Below are 18,800 nucleotides of genomic sequence, written 5' to 3'. Positions count from 1 at the left end.
GCAAAGTTGCAGGATACAAAATAAACCTGCATAAGTCATCGGCATTTCTATATATTTCAAACACATCTCAGCAGCAAGAATTAGAGAAATCCCATTCAAAATCACCTTAGACAAAATAAAATACCTAGGAATCTATCTCCCGAGACAAACAGAGGAACTATATGAACACAACTACAAAACACTCTCCGCGCAACGAACACTAGACATGAGCAATTGGAAAAACATTAACTGCTCATGGGTAGGAAGAGCCAATATAATAAAAATGAGCATCCTGCCCAAATTCATCTATCTATTTAGTGCCATACCCATGGAACTTCCAAAAATTTTTTTTACTGATTTAGAAAAAACCATAACAAAGTTAATTTGGAAGAACAAAGGATCAAGGATATCCTGGGAAATAATGAAAAAAAAATACAAAGGAAGGTGGCCTTGCAGTCCCAGATCTCAAACTCTATTATAAAGCAGCGGTCATCAAAACAATTTGGTACTGGCTAAGAGACAGAAAGGAGGATCAGTGGAATAGACTTGGGGTAAGTGACCTTAGCAGACATTATATGATAAACACAAAGATCCCAGGTTTTGGGACAAAAATCCACTATTCGATAAAAACTGTTGGGAAAATTGGAAGACAGTGTGGGAAAGATTAGGTTTAGATCAACATCTCACACCCTACACCAAGATAAATTCAGAATGGGTGAATGACTTGAACATAAGGAAGGAAACTATAAGTAAATTAGGCGAACACAGAATAGTATACATTTCAGACCTTTCGGAAGGGAAAGATTTTAAAACCAAGCAAGACTTAGAGTCACAAAATGTAAAATAAATAAGTTTGACTACATCAAATTAAAAAGGTTTTGTACAAACAAAACCAATATAACTAAAATCCGAAGGGAAGCAACAAATAGGGAAACAATCTTCCTAAAAACCTCTGACATGTTTAATTACTCAAATTTAAGAAGAGCTAAATCAATCGTACAAAATATCAAGCCATTCTCCAATTGATAAATGGGCAAGGGACATGAATAGGCAATTTTCAGATAAAGAAATCAAAACCATTAGTAAGCACATGAAAAAGTGTTCTAAATCTCTTATAATCAGAGAGATGCAAATCAAAACAACTCTGAGGTATCACCTCACACCTAGCAGATTGGCTAACATGACAGCAAAATAATGTAATGAATGCTGGAGGGGATGTAGTAAAGTAGGGACATTAATTCATTGCTGGTGGAGTTATGAATTGATCCAACCATTCCAGAGAGCAATTTGGAACTATGCCAAAAGGGGGCTAAAAGACTGCCTGAACTTTGATCATAGCACTGCTGGGTTTGTACCCCAAAGAGATAATAGGGGAAAAGACTTGTACCAGAATATTCATAGCTGCCCTCTTTGTGGTCGCAAAATATTGGAAAATGAGGGGATGCCCTTCAATTGGAGAATGGCTGAACAAATTGTGGTGTATGTTGGTGATGGAATACTATTTTGCTCAAAGGAATAATAAAGTGGAGGAATTCCATGTGAACTGGAATGAATTCCAGGAATTGATGCAGAGCAAAAGGAGCAGAACCAGGAAAACATTGTACACAGAGACTGATACACTGTGGTCCAATCAAACATAATGGACTTCTTCTCCATTAGTGTCAATGCAATGTCCCTGAACAAACTGCAAGGATCTAGGAGAAAAAACAGTATCCACAAGCAGAGGACAAATTGTGGGAGTAAAAACACTGAGGAAAAACAACTGCTTGACTATAGGGGTTGAGGGGATATGACTGAGGAGAGACTCTAAATGAACACCGTAATACAAATACCAACAACATGGAAATGGGTTCAAATCAAGAATACATTATACCCAGTGGGATGGTGCGTTGGGTATGGTAGAGGTGGGGGGGGGGGGGGAGGAAAAGAAAATGATCTTTCTCTTCAATGAATAATGTATGGAAATGACCAAATAAAATAATATTTAAAAAAATATGGCTATTGATAGATTAGATTTTTTCCTCAGAATACTCCTTGTTCATATTTCATTCCTTTATTTTAACCTTCTGTGAGTCCATTTTTTAGCTAATCAAAACAAAATTCCATATTGACTGTCCAAAAAAAAAAAATAGATATGGCCTTATCCTTCATTCTTAATCTATTACCTCTTTATCTGAAGGTGAATAATAATGCTTCATTATTAGTCTTCTGGAATCTTGTTTGGTCATATGTTCCATCACATTAAATACTATAATATGCCCTTCTGACTTTTTACTAACATATATACTTTTTATCAGTAGCTTAATATGTCCTTTTTTCCTTCCAGTCGGATTTTATTAATATTTGCAGATTGTTATTCTTTGTTGTCCTACATCTTTTTAATTATTTTTCATTTTTCTATTTATAGAGATTGCTGCCAATACTTGTGAGATTCTGTCACTTCCTGGTACTTAAATGTCGTATTGGTACCTGGTAATTAAATGTCATATTGTTTTTTTCTTTGGATTTTGTTCATGAAATTCTTTGGTGGGAATGGCACCTAGGTGGTTCAGCAGATTGAGAGCTAGGCCCAGAGACAGAAGGCTCTGGGTTCAAACCTGGCCTCTGACACTCTAGCTGGGTGACCCTGGGCAAGCCACTTAACCCCCATTGTGTAGTCCTTACCACTCTTCTTTCCTAGAACTAATATATGCTGTAGTGATTCTAAGATGGAAGCTAATACGGTTTTTAAAAAATGGGGGGAAAAGGAAATTTTAGGGAAGGTTTCTTTCAAAAAGTGACTAGTGCCTTTTTTTGTATTTTCACTTTAATGTTTTAATTTTGAAATATAATATCCAGTTTTATTTTTGGTCTTAATTTTTAGGAAATCTATTTCTGCAGCAGTCCTGTTGTTTATGTGTAATAAATGCTTATTGGTTGGTTGACTGATTTTATTTTCATTTTTTCAACATTTTTATTTTCTTTTAATTTTCTTTCCTGTTTATTTTATGGAGTGATTAAATTGAATTAAAACTGTTTTTCAGGGACCCTGCTACTTGGGTAAACTTTTTCATGTTCTTTTCTCAGCTATTTTTTTCCTCCATTGAATTCTTTTATCCATAGCTCTTATTTCACTCATCATTGAATTTTTTATCTCTTGTAAGCATTGTAGCTAAATCATTTTAAAAGCTGAACATCTTTTTGTAGTTGTTACAGTGTTTCTTATTCCTGGATTTGCCTCTTAGACATCTCATGACTATCAATTTTTTATCGTCTTATATATTCTAGTCATATTGATCTCATATCTATATTTGAGACTTTGTTCCAGGGCCATTCTCCCTCCCCTAGCCCTCTAAAACTTTTGAATTGGTTGGTCATGAGTTACATGTTTCCTTTTTACTTTTTTTATGTCCCTTATAAAACATAAAGCATTTGTTAAAACAAAACATTTCTTAAGTAATTACTTTATTCCAGGTACTGTACTAAGGACTAGGAATATAAATGCACACAAGAAAGTAAATCCCTATTGTCAAGGAACTTCAAAAGTACCAAATTTGAGCTTTCTTTTTTATCTATTTCCTATGTTTTTACATTATTCTCTCTACCTCTAGTATATTTATTTACTTTTTCTGGTTGGACCATTTCCTGTCTCATTTCCAACAAATATTAAATCATGAAGAAAGCAGAGATGTTTTGTGAGACTGACTTCATATTCTGAATCCTAAGACCATTTTAACCACCAAACCCTTCCATCTTCCATCTTGACTGCCCCTGGGGACCTCATATGTTCCTGTTCCTGGTGAAGAATGCCATCCTTTGAAACTCAGCCCTTGCTTTGAGAAGGTCTCCATGTCCATTTCTCCCAGACAGAACCCTCTTTCTCTTACCACCATTCCTCCCCTGCCCACTCATATTTCTTTTATTTTTTTAAAAATGTTTTTATTTTTAGTTCTATGTTCTTCCTCCCCTGACACTCCCTCCCACTGAGAAGGCAATAAATAAGAGAACCGTTATATATTAGAAGTCATAAAAAAACCAACACATTTCCATAGTAACCATGATCCAAAGAATGTAAAAGCAAAAGAAATAAAAGAATGCTTTAATCTGTACTCTGACACCATAAGTTCACTATCTGTATTTAGAAATAGCATTTTATGTCTTGAGTCCTTAATAGTTGTGGTGGATCACTGTATTGATCAATTACCAAGGCTTTCACAATTGATTATCTCTACACTTATACTGTTACTGTATAGGTTGTTCTGATTTCTCTAACTTCACTTTGAATCAGTATATATGAGCCTTCCTAGGTTTTTTGAAACCATTTCCATAATTTCTTATAACACAATCATATTCTATTACATTTACACATCTTGTTTATACCTTTCCTCAATTTATCACTTCAGTTTCCAACTGTTTACAACCACAAAATGAACTGTACATAGGAATCTTTTTCCTTTTTTAAAAATATTTCCTTAGACTATAAAGGTATTGCAGGGTCAAAAAATAAACACAGTTTTATAGCCCTTTGAGCATAATTCCAATGAGTTCACATCTCCATCAACAGTGCCTATTTTTTCTCATTAGCCAATCTGATGGTTTTGAGGTAGTATTACAGTTATTTTAATTTGTACTTCCTTAATAATTGGTTATTTAGATCATCTTTTCATTTTGATTGCTTTGTTTTCTTGTTCTGAAAACTGCTTATATCTATATCCTTTGATCATTTATATCAACTGTGGAATGATTATTTTCATAAATTTGGTTCAGTTCCCTCTGTATTTGAGAAATGTTGATCAAAGAAACTTGTATTTTCCCCCAGTTTCCTACTTTCCTTCTCATTTTGAGTGTATTCGTTTTGTTGGTACAAAACCTCTTTAATGTAATAAAAACAAATGTCCACTTTACCTTCTGTGAATCTTTATCACTTGTCTGAACATGAATTGCTTCCTTAATTTATGATATAATCCTATATGTCTAAATCATGTACCTATTTTAAGTTATTCTTGGTATACAGTGTGAAATGTTTAATCTATACCTATTTTCTTTCAGATTTTTTCTAGTTTTCCCAGAAAATTTCATTTAATAGTTCTGGCCCAAATACCTGAGATCTGTGCTCTTTTGCTTCTGTGTATTGTGTATCTAATCTGTTACAATGATCAAGCATTCTATTTCTTATCCAGTACTAAATTGTTTTGATGATTACCACTTTGTAATATAGCTTGAGATTTAGTACTGTTAGACTCCTTCCTTTGTTTTTTTCATCAATAGTCTTGACCTTTTATTCTTCTAACTGAATTTTGCTATTATTTTTCCTAACCTTTTAAAGTAATTCCTTGGTATATTGATTGGTATGACATTGAAAAAATAGATTATTTTAGGTAGAATTTTCATTTTTATTATATTAACTTGACCTACCTATAAACATTTCATGTTTCGCTAATTGTTCAGATCTGCCTTAATGTATGTAAAAAAACATTTTGGAATTGTGTTCATTTAGTTCCTACATATGTTTTGGTAGGTAGACTCCCCACTGTGTTATTTTGTCTGTAGTTATCCTAAATAGAATTTCTCCTTTTCCTGTTAGGTTTTTAAAATTTGCTTAGAGAAATGCTGATTTGTGATTTTATTTTATATCTTGCAACTTTGCGAGAGTTGCTAATTGTTTTAACTAGTTTTTTAGTTGATTTTTTAAAAATTCTTTTAAGTATGCCATTATATCATCAGCAAAAAGTTTTGTTTCCTTGTTGCCTTCTGCTTTATTCTTTTGGTTTGTTTCCTTATCTCATTGCTATAGCTGAAATTTCTTTCTCTCTCTCTCTCTCTCTCTCTCTCTCTCTCTCTCTCTCTCTCTCTCTCTCTCTCTCTCTCTCTCTCTCTCTCTCTTTCTCTCTCTCTCTCTCTCTCTCTCTCTCTCTCTCTCTCTGTATCTCTCTCCCCCCCTCCCTCCCTCCCTCCCCTTCTGTCTTGGAGTTAATACAGTGTATTGACTCCAAGGCATAAGAGTGGTAAGGGCTAGGCAGTGGGGATCAAGTGACTTGCCCAGGGTCACACACCTGGGAAGTGTCTGAGGCCAGATTTGAACTTCGGACCTCCTGTCTTTAGGCCTGATTCTCAATCCACTGAGCTACCCAGCTGCCCCCTTATAGCTAGAATTTGTAATACAATATGAAATAATAATGGCAATAACAAACATTCTTACTTCACTTTTAATCTTATTAGAAAAGCTTTTTGCTTATCCTTAGTACAAATAATTCTTGTTTTTGGTTTTATATAGATACTATTTAACATTTTAAGAAAAACTTCATTTATTCCTACACGTTCTTGTGTTTTTAATAGGAAAGCGTGTTGTATTTTGTAAAAAAAATTTTCTTTTTTTTTGTTTTTTATTATTAATATGGTTACTTATGCATTTAGTTTTCCTAATATTGATCCAGCCCTGCATTCATGGTAAAAATCCAAGTTGATCATATTATAAACATGTAGGTTCCCCTCTCATCTTGAAAATGTCTTTAATAGCATTCTTTCACTTTCCTCTCCAAGGCAAGACTTTTTTTTTTGTCCAGTGCATCCTTACCATTGCTCATACTTTTCCCTTCTATTTTCTCCCACACTTATTTAGAGCCAGAAGAAATTACCATCTTTTCATTACTCTCCTCCAAGCTTTGTAGGAGTGCAATCTCTAATTTTCCTGTCTCTTGCCTCCTTATCCTCTTTTAAACAACTACCCAGTATTATCCCCTCCATTAAAGATCACTTTAAAACCTTAACCCTCTTTAGATACAGATAGACTTGATGCTCTTTTTCTCTTTCTCCTCCCTTCTCTACATTGTTTTTAGTTTCTTAGATTGGGTGGGTGGAGGCTTTTATTTCTTAAAGGATCTGATTTCATTAGTGTAGGATTCCACCAGTAAGAATTTCCTCTATCAATACAGATAGGCAACTTTTTACCCCTTGTCATATAAAATTAACTGAAAGTTAAGTCACTTGCCCAGGATCATTTTATTGCCTTTTGATTCTAAGGCCATCTATCTCTTATGATTGACTTTTGATTTTGGTAGGAAGGCTCTAAATGCTTCTTTTGTTAAAAGTTTTATAAATTTTTTACCTATTGATTTTTAACTACTTCTTTGAAGATTTTGATATTTTGGTTTACATTAATTCATTTGTTTTTTTAATTAACCTTTTTTTTTTTAAGACCATACCTTCTGTCTTAGAATTGATGATAAGTTTTGGTTCCAAGGCAAAAGAGTAATAAAGTAGGTTAAGGCAATTAGGGTTAAATAATTTGTCCAGGGTCACACATTCAGGAAGTGTCTGAGGCCAAATCTGAACCTAGGACCTTTGGACTATACAAACCAAAGTGTCTTCAGAGCTAATAGTCTTTTGGTATTTAAATTCAAAAAATCAACCATTATGTTCGTGGGGTTTCAAGTATATTTTTTACTCTCCAAACACTCAACCCCAATCTTCTTTTTTCCCCAGTCTCCATGATTTGTGAATTTAATCAATAAATATTATTTGGTTATATTATTATTATTATTTTAATGTTAGTGTTCCAAGAGTGAGAGAGTTGTAATTATTTAAAGGCTGATTAATTGAGGGGGTTTCCCCTTGTATTTAATGGCTCATTAATAATTTATTCTCTTTACTATGAAAATTAACCACTTAGAATTAAAACAACCTGAGATGCCACATCATGCCTATCAGATTGGTCAAGATTGGAAAAGGAAAATGATAAGTTTTAGAGAGAAAGTGGCAAAATTGGGATATTAATGCATTGCTGGTGGAGCTGTGAACTGATCCAACCATTTTGGCAGAATGTTTGAAATTATTCCCTTTGATCCAGTAGTACCACTACTAATTCTATATCCTGAAAAGATTTTTAAGAAGTAAGGAAGGGAAGGAGGGAAAGAATGTCTACTTATTCAAAAATATTTATAGCTGCTTTTTTGTGGTGGCAAAGAATTAGAAACTAAAGGGATGTCCTTCAATTGAGGAATAGCTGAACAAATTGTGTTATATTGACAGTGATGGAATACAATTGTGCTGTAAGGAATGATGAACAAGATTATTTCAGAAAGAGATGGAAAGACCTATGTGAACTCATGCAAAGTGAAATGAGCAGAATCAGGAGAACACTATACACAGTAATAGCAATATTGTAGAATGATCAAAAGGGATAAACTTAGCTACTATTGGCAATGTAATGATCCAGGACTATTCTGAGGGATTTATGGCAAAGAATGCTATCCACCTCCAGAGAAAGAACTGTTTGAGTAGGAATACAGATGAAAACATGATTTTTTACTTATTTATTTGGGTATATGTAATGGGGTTTTGGTTTTATGTGATTGCTCACTTACAAAAATAGAAAAAATGGAAATATAATTTGTTTTTGTATGTAATTGGTGAAATTTTAATTTAATTTAAAAAATATCTACTACATGTTTCATTAAGCCAGATGCTGATCCCCTTTGAGACCCTGTCTAGAGAGAATATAATTTTAAATGTACAGTTTTTTGTATTACTGACTTTAGAACCAGCCCTGCATATAAGAACACAACTCCAGTGTATTTACATTATGTTCATGTTATATTCTATAACCTAAGCTTCTTGAGAGTTTATCATCAGCAACTGGCACAATAACTTGTAAATAGAAGTTTAATAAATTCTTATTGAAGGAAAACCATCCACTTAATTGACCATATCAATAACCAGACCAATAGAACTCATATGGTTATCTGAATAAATACAGAAAAGGCCTTTGACAAAATATAACACCCATTCCTATTGAAAATACTAGAAAGTATAAAAATAAGTAGACCTTTCCTAATAATAATAAACAGCATATATTTAAAACCATCAGCAAACATCATCTGCAATGGATAAGTTAGAAGCCTATTCCAGTAAGATCAGGAGTGAAGCAAGGATGCCCATTATCACCTCTATTATTTAACATTGTACTAGAAATGCTAGCAGTAGCAATTAGAGAAGAAAAAGAAATTAAAGGGATTAAAATAGGCAGTGAGGAGACTAAACTATCACTCTTTGCAGATGATATGATGTTCTAATTAAAGAATTCTAGAAAATCAACTAAAAAGCTAGTGGAAATAATCAACAACTTTAGCAAAGATGCCAGAGTACAAAATAAACACATATAAATAATAAACCCATATAAATCACTAGCATTTCTATATATTTCCAACACAACTCAGCAGCAAGAGGTAGAAAGAGAAATTCCATTTAAAAATCACTCTAGGCAATATAAAATATTTAAGGATCTATTTGCCAAGACAAACACGGGAATTATGAATACAACTACAAAACACTTCACACAATTAAAACTAGATATAAATATTTGGGAAAACATTAATTGCTCATGGATAGGACGAGCTAATAAAAATTACAATCCTACCCAAATTAATCTACTTATTCAGTGCCATACCAATCAAACTACTGAGAAACTTTTTTTTGTGGAATTAGAAAAAATTATAACAAACTTCATTTGGAATAACAAAAGGTCAAGAAGCTAAAGGAAACCAATGAAAACAAATGTGAAGGATGGAGACCTAGCAGTACCAGATCTTAAACTGTACTATAAAACAGTGATCATCAAAATAATGTGGTTCTGGCTAAGAGATAGGATAGATTAATGAAATAGACTTGGGGTAAATGACCTCAGCAAGATAGTATTTTATAAACCCAATGATCCTAGCTTTTCAGACAAGAACCCACTATTTGACAAAAACTGCTGGGAAAATTGGAAAACATTGTGAAGGAGATTAGGTTTAGATCAATATCTCACACCCTATATCAAGACAAATTCAGAAATAGTAAATGACTTAAATATAAAGAGGGAAATTATAAGCAAATTAGTTGAACGTAGAATAGTATACTTTAAGATCTATGGGAAAGGAAGGAATTTAAGACCAAGCAAGAGATAGCGATATTACAAAATGCAAAAGGAATAATTTTGATTACATTAAATTAAAAAGTTTTTGTACAAACAAAACCAATGCTACCAAAATTAGAAGGGAAGCAACAAATTGGGGGAAATTTTTTTATAACAAAAACCTCTGTCAAAGGCCTAATTTCTCAAATCTATAAGGAGCTAAGTCAATTGTACAAAAAATATTGTACAAAAATATTGAGCCATTCCCCAATTGACAAATGGTCAAGGGACATGAATAGGCAATTTTCTGATAAAAAAAAATCAAAAGTATCAATAATCACATGAAAAAAATGTTCTAAATCTCTCATAATTAGTGAAATGCAAATCAATATGACAGCAAAGTAAAGCAATGAATGCTGGAGGGATGTGGCAAAGGGGGGGACATTAATGGTGTCCCCCTGCTGGTGGAGTTGTGAATTGATCCAACCATTCTGGAGGGCAATTTGGAACTATGCCCAAAGGGCGCTAAAAGACTGTCTCCCTTTGAATCTAGCCATATCACTGATGGGTTTGTACCCCCAAAGAGATAATAAGGAAAAAAACATGTACAAAAATATTCATAGCTGTACTCTTTGTGGTGGCAAAAAATTGAAAAATATGGGAAATATTGGGGAATGACTGAATAAATTGTGGTATATGTTGGTGATGGAATACTATTGTGCCCAAAGGAGATGTGCAAAACTGGGACACTAATGCATTACTCATGGAGTTGTGAATTGATCCAACTATTCTAGAAAACAATTTGGAATTATGCCCAAACAGCTTTAAAATAATTTGATGCAGCAATACCACTGCTGGGTTTGTACCCCAAAGAGATAATAAGGAAAAAATACTTGTACAAAAATATTTATAGCCATGCTTTTTATAGTGGCAAAAAATTGGAAAATGAGGAGGAGGGTGTCCTTCAATTAGGAAATAGCTGAACAAATTGTACTATCTGATGGCGATGATATCTATTGTGCTGAAAGGAATGATGAACTGAAGTATATTTGGGTTCCATTCCTTAGTTCTGGTTTTGTTCTCTTCTTTAATCGTCATCACAACTTAAAGCATTAAACATATATTCAATACCAGTCCCAGTGTACATATTTATTTGGATTGTAGCAAATGTGAGTGAAGTATGCTAAGAAAACTTTCTATAATATTAACAAAGTGACAACTGTATATTGAAGGGGAATAAAAGAGGAAGAGGATTGATAGACATCTTTAGAGTACACAATAAATAGTTTAAACAGTAAGATACTATGTGACAGCTAGAATTAAACACCAGAAGTCTTTCATGGACTACAGATGGCAAAATTTCACACTACAAAATAGACCTCAAAGCATCCAGAACTCAGTCAATAAGTTGTTTGAAACGAGGTCATTATTATAAACCCCCCTGTTGCCTACAATCACACAGATTACAACACTGACCAAAAAAACTTAAGAATAATGTTTTTTAATAGATGTTAGTATGCTATATACTTGAAACTAGAGAGAATTAAAAGCTTTCAAGAGATCAAGATCACATGGGAATAGGATTGATACATATCTTTGATGTCTACTATTGAAATTGTTCTCAGTGAGTCTAAAGGATAAACTTACATTATCACTTAATTCATTTTTTAAAAGATATTTTATCTACGTGTGTAGAAATAGTTCATTGAATTCTAAATACTTGTCTCAGTATTCTATCTGAACTTGGTAAAAAAAAGATAAAAAGAATGAGATAAGTATAATAGTAATTACTTTATATTTATATAACCTTTTTTACTTTTCAGTTATTCCACAGACATTATCCAAAGCTCAAAATCTTATGAGGTAGGCAGGGAAGATAGTTGTTTTCCCAATTAATAAAATCAGTGAGAAAATTGAGCCTTAGGGAAGGCTAAATGATGTAGTCAAGATTCATATGATGAATCAATGACAAGATCTATATCCAACCTCTAATAAGCATACTTCTTTGGCCCACCTAGTTTAGCTTGGAGACCTAAGAAATGATTATTAAATGTACCAGATGGGATTATGTTACACACAAAATGAAGAACTTTTTGACTAAGGTACTTTAAGTATGCCTAAAATAAGTGAATTTTAATTCAAAGTTTAAGGAAACTTTTTCCTCATTCACCCTCTGGAATAATCCCCCTTTTGTGCCTGTTTTCCTCTCCTGTTGCCATAATAAAATTATATAGCACAGTGATTTTCCTCTACTTTACAGCTGTATAGCAATTAAGATATTTGTTATGATTAGGTCATTTGTTAAAATAGTAATTTACTATTATCAAAATCCATATTTTTCTCATAATTCTGACCACTAACCCTTGTTTAAATACTCTGATTCTCAAAAAATGAAATTGTGGGAACAAAGCAGTGATAGAAATGGACACAAAATGCACTTCTGCTTATTCTGATGTATTTAACAAGCAAATGAAATAACATGTAAAATGAATTGCACACCAACCTGATATTATTATTTATTATTGACTATTACCATACGTACTAGTTAAGCAGGATTTCACTTTTGAAAGACTATTTGAAAATTTTGCATTTTAGAAATATTCATTTATTTATTTCAAATAGTCATTTGTCCACTGTTTATGCAAAATATAATTTGTAGTTGTCTGACTTATTAAGACTATATTAACTTTCTGAATTAAAATTTATCCTTAATTTTTTAATAGGGAGAAAGAGTAAGAAACATAAGAAGAGGAACATTTGATGGAAGAAAAGAAAAAGAAAAAACAGGAAGAAAAGAAGAAGAAAGAAAGTGCTCAGAAAAAGGTTTGGCTAGAGTTATTGTCTTGAATTCATTATACTGGTAAATTAAATGTCTCATTAGCATTACCATAGTCATTGTAGTATCATGCCTCCTTTTATTTTTTTTATTTTTTTGTGCTCACCAGGGTGTTGTTTCCAGCTAGAGTAATACTGTGTTGATTAAATATTTATGATCTTAATAGGTATATATACCTATGTGTGAGGTCTTCTTAAATCACACTACTATGTTCAGGATAGCGGAAGTCTTTCTCAGTCAACTAGAAAAGTATCTTGGGCAAGTTTTGTTTGTTTGTGGTGATATACCCATATCCTTCTAGTTAAAATTATACTTTGCCAAGAACCAAATAGGACTAAAAAAATGACAAATATACCATTTAACCACATGAACTTATCAGACAAATAAAATATTTATTAAAACATTACAACACACTCATGTACAAATCGCATTACACAATATTTGATTTTTCAAAGGAAAAGAAAACAGATAAAAAAAAATCTGTGATATAGTAGAAAGAGCATTGTCTTTTAATTCAGAGAACCTGGGTTCAAATTCTGACTGATTCTAACTGCTTGTGACCTTGGATAAGTTCATAGATCTAGACCTTAGAGAGCCATTGAGCTCAGTCTCACTAAATTTACAAATAAGGAAACTAAGGCATAGGGAATCTAAGTAACTTGTCCAGGCTTGTTGTGTTTAGTTGTTTTCAGTCAGGTCTTACTCTTCATTATCCCATTTGGTGTTTTTCTGGCAAAGATGTTGGGGTGGTTTGCCATTTTCTTCTTCAGTTCAATTTACGATGAGAAAACTGAGGCAAACAGGGTTAAATTAATTTGTCTGGGGTCACACAGTTAGGACATATCTGAGACCAGATTTGAACTCAGGAAGATGAGCCTTCCTGACTCCAGACCCAGCACTATCCACTGTATCACCTACCTGCACTGTCTGTGTCTACTCAACTAATATCTGAAGCATAGAATGTATAATACTTGAATCCACATCTTTCTGGCTCCAAATCTAATACTCTATCCACTACTACATGTCACCTATCCACTTAATCTTCCTGGGCCTCGGTGCTCTCATCTGTATAAGAAAGGGTTTGGACCAGTTAATGTCTGGTGTCCCTCCAGGTCTAAAGTTATGATCCTCGACTTGAATTTAATGGTCTACAAATTCCCAAGATGTTATTTTTTTTATTCCTATCTTAACCACTTATATAATTAAATAGGATAACCACTTATATAAATCAACAATATATGAATCTTTAAGGCAACTAAAAATATAGATTAGGAAAGGAAATTCCTGGATATTCTCTCCTCACATACACCCCTATTTAGAATAGAATACATACAATTCAAAAGATTTTTTAAATGTTAAAATTCCAGTGAATTAAAACATGGGTAAATTTTACTGAAATAGAAGTCTGATTATAAACTTCTCAGATCATACATATGGTATTCCTAAAGAATTTCTGATTTTTTTTTCCAGGCTGCTGATCAAAAAACCAAAGGTAAGTTAACTTAACTTTGGGGGGGATATATTTGATGCCCAAACCCAACTTTTTAATGTGAAGATGAGATTTATTTTAAAACCTCTTACATTGAAGATATAACTTGGTTATGAACTGTGAAATCTTTCCTTTAACATTGATTTTTTTCATATATTCTTCAGGGGGCAACTGGGCAGCTCAGTGGATTGAGAGCTGCCATGCCTAGAGATGGGAGGTCCTAGGTTCAAATCTGGCCTCAGACGCTTCTTAGCTGTGTGACCCTGGGCAAGTCGCTTAACCCCCATTACCTGGCCCTTACTGCTCTTCTGCCTTGGAACTAATACATAGTATTGATTCTAAGGTGGAAGGTAAGGGTTTAAGATATATTTTTTTTTCATCCCATTATCCATTTGTTTTGTCTAAAAATGAATGTGTAAGCTTACTTTTAAATTTAACTTTGGTTTGCCCTCAAAGATTTCCATCAAACAAGGAATTGTTTTAATTTAGCAATTTGATCTAATATGTGAACATCCATAGAACCTTGGAAATTAAAATATTATATTTTTGGTCTATTAATAGTAACATTGAAAGGTAAGCTCATCATAAATACTAATGGCACCTTAGTGATTTGTTTTTTAAAAAAAGGTGAGAGGAATAGTGGAAAAAAACACTGGATCTAAAAGGTTATAGATTCAAATTCTCAACTCTGATACTTCATATCTGTACGACATTGGACAAATCACTTAACTTCTGTGGACCTTAGTTTTCACTTTTATAAAAAAATGGAAGTAATAATGATACCTACCTCACAGGGATGTTGTGAGGGTTAAATGATGAAAAAAAAACATGGTAAGCACTTTAAAGCATTTATATGAATACCTGCTGTTGTTATTACAAACGTCTCTATCCTTTCAACTAAAACTAGCAGAAGAAATTAGATGGTTCTATTTCATACTCTTAAGAGAAAGAACTTTTAAATTTACATAACTTTTTTTTCCTGAAGAGTTTATTGTGGTATACATGTTTGTACTTGAATTGGTGATTTTAAATGAAAACTACTAACTTTTATGTGTCACTTAAAGAATTAATTAAAGAGTTGTAAAAGATAGGATGGGTTCCCAGGCTATCAGCTGTCTTGAAACATTCTTTTCTCTTTTCACATTTGGTGATATGTCTCTCTAGCTGATTCAGTACCAACTATATTCTATTGTCATTGTCACTGTAATTGTTTTTCCTTGCACAGTGACAAATTGCTTATTCTTGTATAATAATGTTGAATTACATTGTCCTGCCACTTTACACACAAAGAGTTATTATTTCTATTATATTTCTGATGGTTATTTTCATTCTTCATTCTAAGCTTTCACTAGGTTCTTATCTAAAATACTGTTCCTTTGGGAACACTTTATCAGTAACTGTAGTAACTATATACTAACAATAAGTAGTAATAATGATTTAAAATTATTTTGTAAATAAAAACTATTTATTGAATTCTCAATAATTCAGATGTGCATACCAGCACCATCAAGGTTTGTGAGTCTTTGTGTTAAAATGGATCAATTACTCATCATTTTATGAAGGAAATTGTATAGTTTCCCTTGTCATAAATTCCTAATTGGAATTTTGAGCTAGGTATGATAGATTATGAACCTAGGTGAATATGTTGTGTATACATTGTAGTGTGACTAATATTTCTCTTATGTTTACAACAAATTACCTTTTCTAACCTTCATATTATTACATTTTAATTTTCTGAAGTAGAGGGGTTGACACAGAGAGGAAAAATGATTATATTGTAGTTTGAGGAGTCTCAATGGACTCTACAGCTTGAGAAGGTGAGAGATCTCTGAAATCTTGGCACATCACTTATCCTAGATGTTTTAACAGCAAAGAATAGGGTTTCTTTTTTTTATGTTTTGTTTAATGTTTTTTATCATTGTATCTCAGTGTAATCAATTGCACTTGTAATCCTCTATATTTTATTTTATGCATTCAAAAACATTATTCTGAGAATAGTCCTCACTGGAAGACCAAAAGGACTTAGGATACAAGAAAGATAAGCCTTAGTAGAGAGACTAGAATATATGTTTTTATTTGTTTTTAAGTACTCGAAATATTTCAGTTTGAGCTAGCCTACATTTAACCTAGAACATCGAAGACAACCTAAAGAAATTTGTTTTTTCCTATTTTTCCAAGTGTTTCTTTATAATGACTTGGCTAAAAATTTAAGAACATATTTCACAACGTCAGCCTCCTGTACTTATTCAAGAAAGATTTTGTGATAGCACTTACATAATGTAGAAAAGAGACAAATGCTAGTCTTTTATGCAGTGATATCTTTGGGAAACCATATTAACAGCAAGATTTGGATTATGATTTAACATATTGACATTATAAAGTTTAAAACCTAAGGCTAGCTGTCCAGGCTATGAACACTTAGATCTATTTCTTTCCCTGAAGCTCCTCCACAGTCATCATTATTTTTTTTATAGCTTTTCTCTCTAAAACAGAGTGTTTCTAAACTAGAGTTGTATTGCTTAAGGATTGTAAATATGTCAAAGGGCTCTCTTAAGGTAGTCACAAAACAATGACTAAAATTATAACATAATTTAGAGTACGACTCCTGCATAAATTTATCCATTATTTTAAAGGAAACAGTTCAAGTCAGCATCAACAAAAATAGATAAAAGAAGATGATTTGTTCTATCTGATGTGTGGCTGAATACTTAGGTAGGGGGTGGCTGCTTGAAGAAGTTGTGGCTGATCTGCCCTTACCCCCTCTTTTTTCCCCACTTTCCTTGGTTCCAAATACTTTTCCTGAGACCTTTGTTGCAGAAGGAATAGATGGGTAGCCTCCACTTATTTTCTTCTTGCTCTCTTGTTAATAACTATTTTCATTCTGGCTTCCAAAATCATCAATCATCTAGAACTACTCTCTTCCAAGATACTCGTAAGTCTCTTAAATGCCATCTCTAATAGTCTTTTCTCTGTTGTCATCCTTAATTTCTCTGTAGCCTTTGAGATTGTCAATCACTGTCTTCTATATTTTTGTAACACTCTTCCCTCCTGGTTTTCTTCCTACCTATATGACCACTCCTTTTTTCTCTTCTATGCTAAATCTTCATCCAGGTTAAACCTACTAACTGTGGGTGTCCCAAAGAACCCTATTTAAAATTTCTTCTCTTTTCCCTCTATACTTTATCAGTTGGTAGTTTCATCAGTTCTCATGAATTCAGTTATTGTCTCTGCTGATGATTCTTACATCTTCTTATCCAGCCCTAAACACTCTGCTAATCTCCTAATATCCAGCCTCACATCTCCAACTGCCCAATGGAAATATTGAACTGGATGTCTAATGGATATCTTAAACTCAACTTGCCCCAAACTAATCTCATTTTCTTTCTCCCAAAACCCTCCTCTCTTCCTAACTTCCCTATTACTGTTGAAAGTCACCCTAGCCCACTCTGAGATTTAAATTTTTAATATAAGATAATTCAAATATCATATTTATAATATTTATTAAAATAAAAAGCTAGGTTTAAAAGGGAGGTAACTAACTTAAGCCACAAGAAAGGAAGAGGGAGGAATTACAGCAAACTTATAACCGATCATGTAATCATGCAAATGTGAGAACACAGGCAAAGGGATTCTGGGAGATGCAATAGGAATTATGGGAAATGTAGTCCTAGGGTTCAAGATTTTCCAAGTATACATTTACCCCTGTGATCCTATTGGGAGACCAGTCTCCCCAAAAGGATCATGGAAACAGAACTAACAAATTGCAATAATTTGTGGATAAAAGGAAAAGAGAACAAAACCAATGATTGCTAGACTGACAAAAAGCCAATCTTGGGGCAGTCTTCTTTGGGATAAGAGTATATATTCAAAACAAATACATTCAATCCCCAAAGTTCAATTTAGTACTTCCAAAGTTCACTCTGGATTTTCTGGTACAGCATGTGGTCTCTGCTGACATCTTCACAGCGCCTTCTCAGATTTTAACTTTGCATTACAGGATAATAATACAGTTTCTCCCCTCTCCCCCCCCCCCCCCCCCCAAGGAGGATGGTGACAACCACAAGAATCACTCAGGAATGCATGGTTGAGTTATGAGGTATATAAATCACTTGGCAAAAGAATTTTTTTTTAATCCAAATAAAAGAGAAAAAAAGTTGTGAATGAAATATAACATGTCAGTCTTATGTCTAAAAAATCTAAGTAAAGGAAAAACAAACCTATAACAGGTCCTTGAATCTGGGCCCAATTAAAATGATTTAAGCAATTATGCACTTGCCCAGTTACTATCCAGGACTACAGAAAGTTTGCTACACCATAAAGACAGAAAAGGGACTAGATTATGGGAGCCAGGTAGGAACCAAAGTGAGATGCTTGATATAATGTGGGGCTCAGGAAAGTCTTGACTCTGACATATGTCAAAATAGCCACAAGCTTGAGCCCCAAACAAGTTTAAGTCCTCTTGTCTTGGCTCAAAATGTCATCAATCCCACTAGGATTGGTTGGTCTCTTTGACCTTGTGCTCTATTGGCACTATGCAGGTAGCTTTGTGCTTCTTTGGCACTGTGCAATGACTCTTTTTGTATTCCTTCTCTTGGAATCAGACAAAATCTTTAAGCAAAGTCCCA

At 33.2% G+C, this 18,800-nt stretch overlaps 1 protein-coding gene across 16 annotated transcripts in view; it reads left to right on the top strand.

Moving 5' to 3' along the window:
• Window positions 1-18,800, top strand: part of TNRC6C (trinucleotide repeat containing adaptor 6C) — a 266,081-nt gene that overhangs the window by 74,108 nt on the left and 173,173 nt on the right. For 12 of the 16 annotated variants that reach the window (XM_056817415.1, XM_056817425.1, XM_056817423.1 and 9 more), the window contains exon 2: window positions 12,574-12,673. In XM_056817415.1, coding sequence (XP_056673393.1) covers window positions 12,574-12,673 — 100 coding nt within the window. Of the gene's footprint in view, window positions 1-12,573; window positions 12,674-14,156; window positions 14,179-18,800 lie in introns of all 16 variants that reach the window. The other 4 variants (XM_056817419.1, XM_056817418.1, XM_056817417.1 and 1 more) reach the window with 1 other exon arrangement.

This window comes from Monodelphis domestica, chromosome 2 (assembly GCF_027887165.1).
Source record: "Monodelphis domestica isolate mMonDom1 chromosome 2, mMonDom1.pri, whole genome shotgun sequence".
NCBI classification, from domain to species: Eukaryota; Metazoa; Chordata; class Mammalia; order Didelphimorphia; family Didelphidae; genus Monodelphis; species Monodelphis domestica.
The sequence above is the reverse complement of the archived record's forward strand: the minus strand, read 5'-3'. Positions and strand labels throughout refer to the sequence as shown.